The sequence below is a fragment of the Rhipicephalus sanguineus genome, chromosome 1 (genome assembly GCF_013339695.2).
Source record: "Rhipicephalus sanguineus isolate Rsan-2018 chromosome 1, BIME_Rsan_1.4, whole genome shotgun sequence".
NCBI classification, from domain to species: domain Eukaryota; kingdom Metazoa; phylum Arthropoda; class Arachnida; order Ixodida; family Ixodidae; genus Rhipicephalus; species Rhipicephalus sanguineus.
This window is the reverse complement of record NC_051176.1, coordinates 260,771,689-260,785,748: the sequence shown is the minus strand read 5'-3', so window position 1 is coordinate 260,785,748 and position 14,060 is coordinate 260,771,689. Positions and strand designations below refer to the sequence as shown.

General features: G+C 45.1%; 1 protein-coding gene across 1 annotated transcript in view; it reads right to left on the bottom strand.

Moving 5' to 3' along the window:
• Positions 1-3,145: 3,145 nt before the first annotated feature.
• Positions 3,146-14,060, bottom strand: part of LOC119382597 (uncharacterized) — a 128,388-nt gene continuing 117,473 nt past the window's right edge. The window contains exons 3-4 of the mRNA XM_037650371.2: positions 11,151-11,462; positions 3,146-3,186 (exon numbers count right to left, since the gene is read on the bottom strand). Coding sequence (XP_037506299.2) covers positions 3,146-3,186; positions 11,151-11,462 — 353 coding nt within the window. The remainder of the gene's footprint in view (positions 3,187-11,150; positions 11,463-14,060) is intronic.

Sequence of the window (14,060 nt, the reverse complement as noted above, 5' to 3'; positions counted from 1 at the left end):
GGCTATTACATGTTGCTTTGGCTTTCGATCAGTATAAATATGTACATTATAGTCCCCAAGTTGAAATTAGCTTGGCATGCACAAGCTTTTCTTCAAGTTTACGCACGAGAACCACCGAATGACAATCAGGTAATGAGTATAAGGCAATGGGAGCTTGGATATTGAGAGTAGATAAATAATTATGTTGCATACGGCCTGTGTTACACCTCAATGTATCTTGAAGGAAACACATGTGAAGGATAGCGTCAGTACGTCTTTGCACTTGAGCTATACAGACTTGAATGCAGCGATGACTGTATTCATTAACAACACATTATTAATTAAAATTTCAGTTACTCACTCTATAGGCCGTATACCTACAAGCACGTAGGAAGGCTCTTAAAAATTATTCCACTACATGACATGTTTCTAACACATCAGAACGCGATAAAATACTCGTCAGAAGAGAATGGCAGTCCGCCAGGTTATTTCAAGAAGTTCATGGATTGCGATTATTTGATACAAATATCCAACGCACCAAACACTATTGCGAAGAAACCGAAACAATTTAAGCTACAAAGCCACACCTGAGAGTAACATCTGGGCGACTGCAGAAGAAATGAAAAACGAATCAAGGGGAAGCGAACTCGAATAGACGTTGCAGCCGCCAGCGGTTGAATGAATAATCGGAGAGAGCGAAAGCAAAAGAGAAACAGTCAAAGTAGGGGCTCTCGCGTGGCAGAGGAACAGCTGCGCCGGCGACACAGAACAAAGATGGCGCGGAGTGCCGCTCGTCCGCCGCGCGAACGTCACCGCGGTAAGGTCATTTGCGTTTCAACGTGGAGCCGCCGGGGCGAGGTCAGACGCCGCACAATTGGCTCGCACAGAAACGTCGACGACCCGCTGCATGCTCCCGCTTGACTGAAAGCGCCAACTCTAATTCTGGACCGGGACAAACTGCATTCGCCACTCTGCGCACAGCGATGTGACGCCTGAAAGCAACCGACCGAAATAAACACTGCTGTGCGACAGAGGAGAGCGCACGAAGGCACGGATCTCGTCCAGGCGGACGTGGCGGTTACGATGACTCCTAGCGCCACTACAATGGACTAGCGTGCCACGTGGTGCGACGGCGAAGCCCTAAACTAGAGTGTACTAGAACAGGGGAGTGCTCGGAACGAGCTTCGAAAAGTGAAGCCCGAACAGGGTTACTCCGATTGCGGCGCTGCGATCGGTAGTCTACGATGTTCCGTCGTTGAAGAGTTCCGCGTGGCTTCGCCGAATTGGTGCAGGGGTAGAACGCCTGCTTCCCACTCAAAAGGCCCGGGTTCGAATCGCAGCTGTAGATGGTGGGTTTGTATTCTTTGTGTCACCTTTTATAGCTGTATTGGTTTTCATTTCTTTCTTAAAACTAGCTTCAGTTACTACGTGTTGCTTCAAAAAATAACGCAAAATGTGAAGTAAAATAGAAGAAATTTGACAGTGAGCGCCGTTATTTGCAGCGCCACCGCCCGGTATTGAACAAAAATGTAAAGTATGGCCTCCGAGATTTTCGCGAATACGAGACTCGAAACGAGGTTTTACATTTTACGTTACTTTTTGTAGCAACAAGTAACAACAGAAGCCAGTTTTAAGAAATAAAGGAAAACGAATACAGCTATAAAAGGTGACACGATGAATAAAAGCCCACCATCTACAGCTGCGAATCGAACCCGGGCCTTTTGAGTGGGAAGAAGGGCATTCCGAGCACTTCCCTGTTCTAGTACACTCTACCTAAACATTCGCACCTCCAAGCGCACTTTTCGACTCGAGCCCCCGCCAGCGTCATTTCGGCTATCGCGTACATCGCTTTCGCTGTCTCGACAGCAGACCTCGAACGCGCCCTTGCTAAGGGGGAAAGTGCAACCAGGGAATTCTGCGCAGCGGCACGTCGACACTTTCTATTATCGGAAAAGCTCTTAAAGACCAGTTAACCAGGGAACGCGGCGGGTCGTCGGCTGCAATTTTTCTTTATCAATGAGGCGAACGCATGCAAAAGCTGTGCAAGCATCATGGCTCTAACGCGTGTAATTTATCTGACAAAAGCCGCAGGGGAAAGGAGAAAATAAAAAGGGGGCAATCGGTATATAGATTGGAGAACGTACATAATTTTGAGCGTTAATCTGATGACAACAGCGTTCCCCTTTTATGTACACATACGTTTTATATCAAGCTATCTTCGGAACTGTTCAACCGCAAAACAAGAAAAAGAACCTCTAGTGGTACAGCAAAAAATTGTTGCATAGCACAATGGCTCTTCAAATGGACAACTGTTTCCGCAACACTGCTGTGTTTCAGTGGAATACTAATGGCCTCAGGTCTAAAAGCGCAGACTTTAGGAAGCTGGTTGCGCAATACAGCTTCCCCATCTTGTGCCTAAATGAAACCAATGTAGGCCCTGACTTTAGAATTTCTAATTATGTGACATATGCATCAACAAGAAATTCAGGCTTGAGCCGGGCATTGTTATGTGTACGGCGCGACATACCTTCTTGTCTTTTATACTCGTCGGACTCGGACGTGCCTGAATTTGTAGGCTGCAAAATTCAATTCAGAAAACTCATCGTGACAGTAATCTGTGTTTATCTGCAACCATCGACACGCATCACAGAATCATCTCTCGTTCGCTTTTTAGGACAAGTCCAGGGGCCAGTACTCATCTGTGGAGATTTTAATGCCCACAATACCACATGGGGCAGCACTCACACTGATTCCCGTGGGCGGTCACTTGAAAACGCAATTGATAGATGTGGTCTTGTTGTACTGAATGATGGATCAGTGACGTTTTTAAGGGGTTATAACTATGCCAGCTGTCTAGACTTAGCTATAGCCTCTCCTGACATTGCACGAGATATGAGCTGGTGTACAGACCTCGAAACACGAGGGAGCGACCATTATCCAGTTCTCATGCAACACCCACGAATGCGAGTGCCAACAAAAACATTTACCTCAAAACTAACAAACTGGCAACTATTTCGTGAATATGTCGGACGTGACTTGGAAGGAGTTAATGAATTGGACACATTTATGTCCTACATTCGAAGCAGCTACTCCCGTGCGACAAGGTTTACAGCCGTCCCAGAGGGTCACTCCAGTGTAGATGCAGACTATGAGCGCCTTCGAGCAATTAGACGACGAGCGGAACGTCGTTATCGCCGCACTGGAAGGCTGGAAGATTACAAAGAGAGTCAGGCCACACACGTCAAATCTAACCGGCACATGCAGAAACTGGGTAAAAAAAAATGGCGTGATTTCTGCACCTCATTGACTCCATTTACCCCGCTTCCGAAAATCTGGCAAATAGTCACTGCTTTAAGCCATCCAGTATCCCAGCGGAGCCCATTCAGAGCATTGGCCATATCCCTCGGATTATCCGAACGTGATGTTGCTAATGAGTTTTGTTCAATTCTTACTGGAAGTGGACAACTTGCTCAGAGTATTACTGCACTGCCTAATTCTGTAGAGAAGCAAATCGAAGATGCTTGTGCATTACCACATGCCCAACTGGATAACCCGTATTCTCTACTAGAACTACGAACTGCTTTATCACTAACCCGTGTAAGGACAGCAGCTGGTCCAGACAACGTGCCGTACAGCGTTCTGAAAAATCTTGGCCCCAAAGGCACGACAGTTCTTCTAGGGATATATAACGACATGTGGACAGAGGCGCACGTTCCGTCGTGTTGGAAGATCGCGAAAATTGTACCACTGTTAAAGCCCGGTAAATCACCGCTATCCCTTGACTCATTTCGCCCAGTCAGCCTCACTAGCTGCATATCTAAAGTCATGGAAAAAAATGATTGACATAAGGTTGCAGTGGTGGATTGAAGCTAACAACACTCTTCCAGAACAGATGGCTGGCTTCAGACGACGACGATGCACTATGGACTGCGTCTTTGACCTAGTCACATTTGTGGAACACGAAATGAACTGTGGGAACATCGCTGTTGCGGTGTTCATAGATATAAGAAAAGCATTTGACTCTGTCAGCCACCTATCTGTGCTGTACGGGCTTACCTCACTTGGGGTACATGGCCGTGTTCTTAATGGATCGCCAACTTCCTGTATGACAGGCAGATATACATTTCTACCAATGATGGCGAAAGCGATCTGTTCAAAGTGAACAGAGGTGTACCCCAAGGAAGCGTTCTCAGTCCGCTTCTTTTCAACGCTGCAATGGCAGGTCTTCCAAAAGTGCTGCCAGAAGCCTTGAACATATCCATGTACGCAGACGACATATGCATATGGACGTCTCACAAATCTCTGGAAATCATCCAGCATCGACTTCAACAAGCACTAAATCTAACAAGCGATTACCTCAAGGAGCGAGGCATGCAGATTTCTCACGCCAAATCAGTAGTTCTACCGTTCACGAGAAAGAAAGTGAAGAACTTGAAACTTTTTGTGGACGGCCACAGAATCGAAATCGCACGAAAGCATCGATTCCTTGGTGTTACTTTAGACAACCAACTCAGATGGAGTCAACATATAGCCGATCTAGAAAACCAAGTGAACGGCACCATAAATGTTCTTCGTCGCATTGCGGGGACAAAATGGGGCGGAACATCGGCGTCACTACTACACGTCCATTGCGCTCTTATCCGTCAGAAGATTGCCTACTCCGCGCCAGTTCTCCACAACATATCCCAGACGTCTCTACAGCGACTTCAACTGCTACAAGCACGAAGCCTGCGCGTATGTCTGGGGTTCCACAGGCAACATCAAGTTCTTTGACATTAGCAGAGGCACGGGAACCCAACTTTAATGTGATTCGAAATGTGGAGACCTGTCGGCACCTCTTTCGCCTAGTCACACAACACCCTTCGCATCCACTCATATCACAAATTGAGAACCGTCCTGGCACGCAAATACACCGTGTGTACCAACAGTACATTTCACGGCTTCCTGCGTCGACACATTGGCCGCCGGACTTGAACTATCCGCCCTGGTTGCTAGAGCTACCAACTATTGAAACGTCAATAGAAGGACTGCGTAGTAAACATGACGTACCAGCCATTGCCGCTCTGCAGTTGGCCTCACATCACCTGTTTGACAGATACCAAGGCTACACACACGTGTACACTGATGGCTCCGTCAACAAAGAGACTGCGACATCAGCATTCATCATTCCAGAGTTACATGAGGAACATGCATGTCGGCTGAGTCATCTTTCCTCTTCAACAACATCGGAGCTTGTAGCTATTTTGCTAGCCATCGGCTTTATTAAACTGTCAACGAGGCCCAGAAGGTGGGTGGTAATCACGGACTCCCTGGCGGCTCTTGCGTGTGTGGAAAATGCCACTTCAGGAAAAATAGATATGCGTATAGTATACGCAATCTTGAAAGAACTTTCAGAAGCTACGGAGTTAGGTCATCACGTGGCATTTCAGTGGGGTTCCCAGTCACTGCGGAATCAAGGGAATGAAATGGCAGATGAGTTGGCAAAAGCCGCTCATAATTACACACAAACCTACCTCATTCCTGCATCCCAATGTGATATAAACCGAATTTTACGAAGAACAAAACGTGAATTATGTTTATCCACCTGGTTCCCAGACAGCACAAAGGAATCGATTCTGTACGCTGTTGACCCTAACCTTGAGTGCCAATTAGACCCCCAGCTCCCAAGACGTATCGACACACTCATTCATCGCCTAAGACTCGGAACCGCTTACACAAAGCACTTCTTATTTCGTATTCATCGTGCATCATCGTCAACATGTTCATGCGGCCACGACGACGAGGATGTGCACCATCTGTTGCTCGACTGTCCGAAGTACGACACGCATAGACAGCGACTCGAACAAGAACTTCACACGCTGGACTCTGAGCGAACGTTTTCCTTAGCGAAAATACTAGGCCCATGGCCGACTAGGATAAACCGTAAAGCAATGAAAGTGCTCCAGCGTTATTTTGAAGACACTAATATTTGCGATGGGTACTGAGTTCTTGAACTTATACGACTGTAGATATGTACATATGTATATATATTTTTTTATTTATTCTGTTATGTTAACAACTATGTGGAAAGGGGTAGCCGTCACCAAGCAATGGTGACAACAACTCCTTCATTTATTTTCTATTTCAATAAAAAAAAAAAAAAAAAAAGAAAGAAAGAAAGAAAGAAAGAAAGAAAGAAAGAAAGAAAGAAAGAAAGAAAGAAAGAAAGAAAGAAAGAAAGAAAGAGAGAGAGAAAGAAAGAAAGAAAGAAAGAAAGAAAGAAGCCAAAAATCCCTCTATTAATTCGAACCGCAATATATCGCGAAATACGGTTATTGGATCCAACAAAAGAAATAACGAAACCAAGAGTGTACGCGCGAATACAACAAAAAGAAGCACCTTTTTTTTGTCACAAAGGAGGACGAAGAATTACATGCCGAAATTTTTCTAGCCTGATTATAATCGGCGTGCACATTACGACTTCGCCATAATAAAGAATACCATTTGTTTTGAAATTTCAGACACCATGTCAATTTCCTTTATGCGCCAACGTTGAGTGATGGTGGTTGGGGGCGCACTGCCCCCTATATTTCTCCCTCGGAATATGATCTGTAGGCATCGGACGTCGTACTGAGAAAAGGCGCACTGAAGGTGCTCGGTGGTTTCATCGCCCCTACAGGATCGAGTCTCATGTGGGACTATCGGCTATTTTATCGCATTTAGAATAGGCCTTCGTAGACGCCACTGACGAATTTCTTGAAGTGCACTAGGGATATCGTACTTCTGTACTGCCGTTGAGCCGTACTTAGAAAGGAGACTGGGCTTACTTAGCCAAGCTGCCTTAAAATACCTTTTTTACCGACTCTCCGTTTACTCTACCGCAGATGAAATAAACTGATTTGATTTGAAGGACACCGACAGGAGTGATCCCTTGTAGCCCTCTTGTACGTATGTCTGTGCGCACGTGATGTTACACCTATGCCCGTGTTCGCCGATCTATTACGTTACCCATAATGTATAGTGCTACAAACCAAACGATCGCCTTGTTCTCTCTACCTATTCTACTCTTGCTTTTGCTCACTCTTTCGCTATTTATTTTGCTGGTCCGCATGATCACCGCAATGCTTCCGCAGAAAGAAGATTATGACACTGCACGGGTCACGGCAGAGCTGTGCCGTGTCCACTTCTCATCTTTGTCTGTGTTTTTCGCGCTGTTAGCCACAATGAAGAAGATTATCATCCTCAGCAGGTTCAAATACTGCAATTATTTTTTTAAAAAACATGTCATACCATTATTTGAAAAAAAAAAGTTTACCTTCCTCGGCGGTACGTGTCCCTTGACGAACAGCAGGATTTTAATTGAACTAAACCTGCGATTAAATATTCGTTTAATCGTTTATTTGCGCTTTCTTGTTATTCTATATTAAAAAAAAGAGTCATCGTTGACGCATACATTGATGTAATAGGAGATAAAATAAACTAAATATTAGAACACGTTGCTACGAATAGTATTTCCCTTTCCTCTGACATCTCCTGTAGATACGTGCGTATGCATGAACAGAACGCAGCTGAACGTAAGCGCTCTTAAGTAGTGCATTCAAATAATCCCTCTTAAGACTGGTCGACAGTGTGCGGTTGAAGCAGGAAATAAAATCTGTAGCTTTAGAAGGCTAAATTTTTATTATAGCCCTCTGAGCAGTGCTGGACAGTATCGAAGATACATATATCTTAGATACTATCTTAGATACTCTATGGGTATCTTGTATCTGTATCGCGATACGTCTCGAAAGACGAGTATCTGTATCTGTATTTCCGATACATTCGATAATGTATCGTGTATCTTAAGATACAAGATACTTCTATCGCAACACAACCGTGCGAAACAATAATCGCTGGCCAAGCTCCGCTTCTCAAGCTGGTACTGGTGTCACTAAGCCATCTGAATAAGTCTAAAGGCAGTGGCGTTATTTTATTTTTACGCCAGAGTCATACAGTGAGGGTAGAAAATGAGGAAGACAAGCGCGCGGACGTCTACGCCCAGCCCACGTACCCTTTGTTTTCTCGCTTTCGTTTCTTTTTAGTTGCGCCAATGCCGCGACACTTGCTCTTAGCCACTGTCCTGCGCCGCGTACTCCACTGCGTGCGGTGTCTATCGCGCAAATTCTGATGTTGTTACAGCGTCGTTATTGAAGATTCTCTTGCGTCTTGCTCCGTAACGAAATGTGATGCGTGCAAGAATGGGGTTGCTTTGCGTCGCGTGGATTTTACATATCAGTGATTTGAAGGATCTCGTGGATGTAAGTTTGACTTGCGTGCAATGAATTAACTTATATGCAAATAAGATTCTAACAACTTTTGCACCACTGGTACTGAGGCTAGATCTAATAGAGCAAGCGTTTACCTAACAGAAAATATCTTAGCGTACCGTATTTTTCACTTCCATCTATATTTATTCAAAGAATTTATGAAATCATAATTTGTTTACTGGCACAAGCGCTTTCTTAGCTGTCATTTTGCATCACATACATTACCTAGGTCTCTGCACTGTTTTTCTGGTCTGGTCACTGCAATATGTATTTTGTAACGCGCTCCCAAAATAAGATTTCTGCTTTATTCTTCTGTCTGCTCTATTTCTACTACTGTTTACACATTTAGACGTTGCCAACGCGATTTTGAAAACAAATATATTATTATGTGGGCGTGCCTTGAGTATACAGTACAAAATATTCTGCTTACCGCTTAAGAAAATAGCGAAATTGAGTTTTCATTATAATAATGGAAATATTTAGGAGCCATCTTAAAGATGTTAGGAAGGGGATTCGAGAAACGTTGTTTTACTGAATGCTCCGATTTATTCATGAGCGTCCCAACGAGCCGTTTCAGGCAATTTTCCGTAGGCACTGAATTTTCTGTTGTCTCAACAGGTAAGTTGACAATACTTCATGCTCATAGCTATTCAGGCCGCCGTCTGTATTGTGTTTCTGTACTCATTCAATGTGAATGTTTGATACACAACCACCTCTCCATTTTACTTATATTTGTTTTCTTGTTTTAGGCAGTCTTGAATATTTTTCCTATTACTAATCGCCACGAAATAAGAGATATAATAAGAATAAAAGAAAGGCGGGGTGGTTAACCAGGGCTGAGCCTGGTAGGCTACCTTGCATTGGGGAAGAAGGGAGGGGGAAGGAAAGTTAGAGAGGAGGAAATGGGAGCTATAAGCGGCAATAGCGCGAATAGCGGCAGTGTCCTGCGACGCTTTGTGCAACTATACAATTTGTCTGAGACATTTCTGTGTTGCACATGTTCTCTCGTTAAAGAAATATTGCTGAAAGATTGCAGGTTAGTGAGCATATCAATAAAGAATCCTTTACGCCAGCAGATAAGTAGAATATGAAAATTCATTGCAGTTTTACGTCATCTACGTATACACCAGGAGTCTCAAACTCAGCTTATAGCCGGCGGGCCGCTGTCGCGAAATTTAGTTCCAAGGTCCGGGACAGTGAAGATGGTGGGAGAGAGTTTCAACAAAATGACGTTGCCATTCCAAAGGAAGCCTTTCCCATGTGTCATGTATAGGTCATTTCTGAAGGGAATTCGGAGTCTGGATTCGAGAAACATCGATGCCGATGTATACAACCAGTGAAATCTGGACGCGGATTATTATGTAGATTTTTTGTTCCTCGGCTATGTTTCAGCACATGGTCACCACAGGTTCCTAACGAAAGAAATGCTTGAGACCAGTCATGTCTGTGTAGCTCAGGAACATACTTATTTAGAAAATAAAAACAAATGGGACGGAGACGGTCGTGTGTGCCGGCCGGGCCGCTAGCGAATGGTCTCAAACCCCGTATACACCATGCGTTCCCTCCTCCTCCGCCTCCAAAAAAAAAAAAAAAAAGTCGTACCAGCGTTGTTGCTGCTGTACGCCTGTTCGGATATACGGTATTGTGCAAACCTTCTTTTACGGACAAGGTAAAAGTTCACACCGTTATTTGTGCCATCGTGCGAAGGCTTCCTATTGACGTTATTGTGATTATATGGTAACCCGCTGGCTTGTCTGCAAGCTGAGCAGCGACTCCCATCAAATGCAAAAATGACAAGGAAGAACCGCTGTCAGCGAAGTGTATAAAGGGTTGTCCTGTGAAGAAGCTAAAACAAACCCCAATAAGTTGCTTTGGAAGGAAACTAATTCACTTTGAGCAAGAAGGGCAAAACTTTTGAGATAATAACAGACATTTCATTCAAGCGAAACAAAATAGGTCACAGTTAAGACATTTTCGAGCAGACATTTTCGTGCATAGGCGTTTGCTGCTACATTATATGAATCTATAATAACAAATTTGAGAATGTATGGAAGTATCTTAAGATACAATTGCCAAGTATCGTATCGGATACAATTATTGCGGCAGTATCTTGTATCTCCAATACTTTTTGCCTGAGTATCTTGTATCGTATCGCGATACAATTTCAAAGTATCTTTGCCCAGCCCTGCCTCTGAGTTTCTTTTTAATTCTTCCTACTTATTTTTGGAATGCATTTTATTCTCAATGCATACATGGATCCTTCGATCATTAGCATGTCGCCCACTCCTGATCTCCTTGACAGCCTCACTGAGTTACAAATAGCCTAGATAGCGCTTATGCGTGCGTTCTGGCGAAAGTTATCAACGCAAGAAGGCTGAGACAGTTGATATGGTTGCCTTATTTTAAACGCCGGTGATTAGTTTGGCCACAGTTTGTAGAACGAAGCGTGCAAGGTTTTAGATTTAAGAGTATTTACATGACACAACAGTTCGATTGATGAGACACTGACGTTAAGCGTCGTCGCCTGTACGAGAAGAATGAAAGAAAGTTGAATAACACAGCTATAATAGACCGCTGTGGCAGAGTATAATGAAGCGTACGTTGCGGCTACACAGATGCAAACAATGAAATAGAAGGACGAGGCACACGTAGCACGCTAAGTGTGTCTCTTCCACCTCTTATATTATCCGCGTCTGTTAGGCGCAACGTACGCTTAAGAATAATGTGTGCATTGGCTTCTGTCTAGTAAAACAGACTACCACGGCCCAGTGACCATCGTGCGTCACGGGTGCAGGACACGAAGGGTTCGGGGGCAAGACAAGACGCATACGATTTCGGAATGTGCTAGACAGAAATGCAGCACGAGGAACTTCGAGAATGACGTACCGAGAATCTGGCCGGCTATGGTGCGGCCGTCTTCTCCGAGCACCGCGTTGCGTGCGTCGTAGGTGTCAGTGTACTGGACGAAGGCGTAGCCCTTGTGCATAGAGATGCCGATAATGCGGCCGTAGCGCTTGAAAAGCCGCTCTACGTCCTCCTTGGAGACCACGTGTGTGTTGAGGTTGCCCACGAAGATGCGCGAGTTGACCGCTGCCGGGTCCGTGCTGTTGGTCTGGTTGCCCACGCGCGTCATGCCGCCTGTCGGCGCCAGCTCCGCCACGGCCAACGGACGGGAGGCCCAAGGCCACCGAGAAAGGGCTGCACAACACGAAAGAGAACACACGCGGCTGTGTTAATGCACAGCTTAAGTAAATATTAATTGTCCTTGCTACTCAGACGTGTACAGCAGATTTTTACGTTGAGTCACAATTAGTGCATGATGCTAAGGACGAACGAGAAGTCTACTGTGAAAGGGTATTCGTCTATCGTGTAATTTTTATGGAACGCAAGCCTTTTAAACCATTACTGATACCGACTGCCTATGAAAAAAAAAATTATAGCAACTTCGAACTAGTGGTGCCAAGCCTGAAGGAAGTGCGGAGTTGGGTGACCTTCTTTGCTTCTCTTTCTTTCTTCCTATTTTTCTTTCTTTGTCTCTCTTTTTTCTGTCTTTCTATGTATTTTTGTCTGTGTTTATTTCTATTTCTTTCTTTCTATCTCTTCCTCTCTTTCTTTCTATCTCTATTTCTTTCTCTTTCTTTGATTCCTCTCTCTTTCTTTTTCTGTCTTTGTTTCCTTTCTTTCTCTCTCTTTCTATGCTATGCTTTTCTCTCTCCTCATTTCCCTCCTCCTCACCCTTACATCTCTCCTCCTCAACCTCAATTCCCTTTCCCACCCACTTGCTATACAACACTGCACAAGGCTATGCTATGATCTGCTAGCGTGCCTGCATACCAGAGTGGTTATGACGCTCACCTTCGGATCGTGGGTACGCGGGTTCGAATCCCGCCTCGCCAAGAATTTCTTTCTTTCTATCTCTATCTTTCTCTCTCTCTTTCGCTCTTTCTCTCTCTCTGTACTCGTTGTCTCACCTATCAGAATTATGGCATCCCGCACCGGACAAATAGGCGCGCGTGATCTGGGAGCGAAGCACAGGATGAAGAAGAGGATGAAGGGACGCGCGCCGGCCGAGCAATGCGCTAGAATAGAGCCGATCATGATGATGATAGTTTTCTGGTGACTCCGCATGGCCTCTATGCTTTCTGTGGCATTATTGTCTGTTAGTTCTCATTAATATTGTGTATAACAACGAAAAACGAGCCCTTAAAAGTAATCTTCTTTCCTTCATCCCGAGATCTCGTGCTATGACAAAACAGTGGAGCGCATGTATTTTTACTAATATCGGCGGTCGCACGAAGCGTGAACATTTGGGCTAGTTGGTGCGACATTTCTAGGATCAAGAACCAAAAACTTCTCGATTAAAAACTGCACCGACAAAAGGGAAGCAGGAGTGACAGGAAATACGCTGATTTTATTAGATGCGAAGTATCTTAAGGCCGAGCTCAATCCGGTGGTGTGCGGCGTGACCACCCTTACTGCGCATGCGCATACCCTCTCCACACACCTCCTCTCCACTCACCCTCTCCACTTTCCCTCTGCCCTCCCCCTCTCCCATACCCCTCTCCCCTTTCCACTCTTCTTCTGAAACGCGGGCTAGACATGCCGAAATTCTCTCCTGCGCAACGCCGCGATGAGCTCGAGCGCATGCGCGTCCCCTCCCCTTCTCTCTCCTCTCCTACGCTGCCCCCCTCTCGCCCGCCTGTCGACCGCGTTCCCCGCTCGCCCTGTGAGAATTAACGGCCAGGCTAGATGGAAGATACGACGCGCGTAGCGTCCCTCTTCGCGTTCCACGACGCGAGGTCGGTAGCATGCCCAACGAACGCCAACGGAACGCGATCGTGCAAGTGCTCCGGCTTCGCATCGCCTCATGGTTCCCTTTAGCGGGAGATGGTGTAATTTTTAGTTGTCACAAGAGTACTGTGGCACAAGTATAATAATTTTCTAACATAATAATTAATTCGCTGAAGTCACAGAGAACTTAACAATCAATTGTGTAGTTAGCCACCAAATTATCAATGAAGAGCTTTGTTATACAGGAGACGGCTATGGCGAGGGCTGCACAATAATAAGCAATAAGTAAGGGAAAAAAGCGGGTTTATGACTCAGTAGGTAAGTGGCCCGTCGTGTACAAGATAAAGGGTAGTAAGGGCAATATGCTTATTGTTAAAACTAATTAGCGCAACCAGGCAATAACAATGTAGTCATTCTTTCGACAACATTAAATTGAGCCTTTGCTCATACACCATACTAAGCACGCACAGAAATAGAAAGTCTGCGTAATCCATCACACATATACATAATTATAGCTTGCACATTTACCATAATTCGCTTTATTTAACTTTTATTCGTCCTCAACCAAAGCAAAACGCTACCTCAAAGAAAGAAATAACGAAAGAAAAAAAGGAAGAATCTCTTTTAAGATAGCGAGCTTTAATTACGCGCCAAAGCAACACAGGCTGTGAGAGACGCCTTAGTGGAGGTCTCCAGATAATTTCAACCCCCTGGGGTTTTTTAACGTACAGTGGCATCGCACAGTACGCGGTCTCTAGCATTTCGCCTTCATCGAAATGCAACCGCCACGGGCAGGACCGACCCCGCGTTTTTCGGGTCAACAGCCGAGCACCGTAACCCACTCAGCCACCACTGCGGCTGCGCACACAACGGCCTATCAAAAAATGATTACACAGTGCAGGCGAGTGCAGCAACCGCTCTTCTAGTTAAGATGCGCACATTTGTTTATGACGTTGAGTCACGTTTAATCATGTCTCAATGTGCTTTTGATGCCACGCGTGTCCA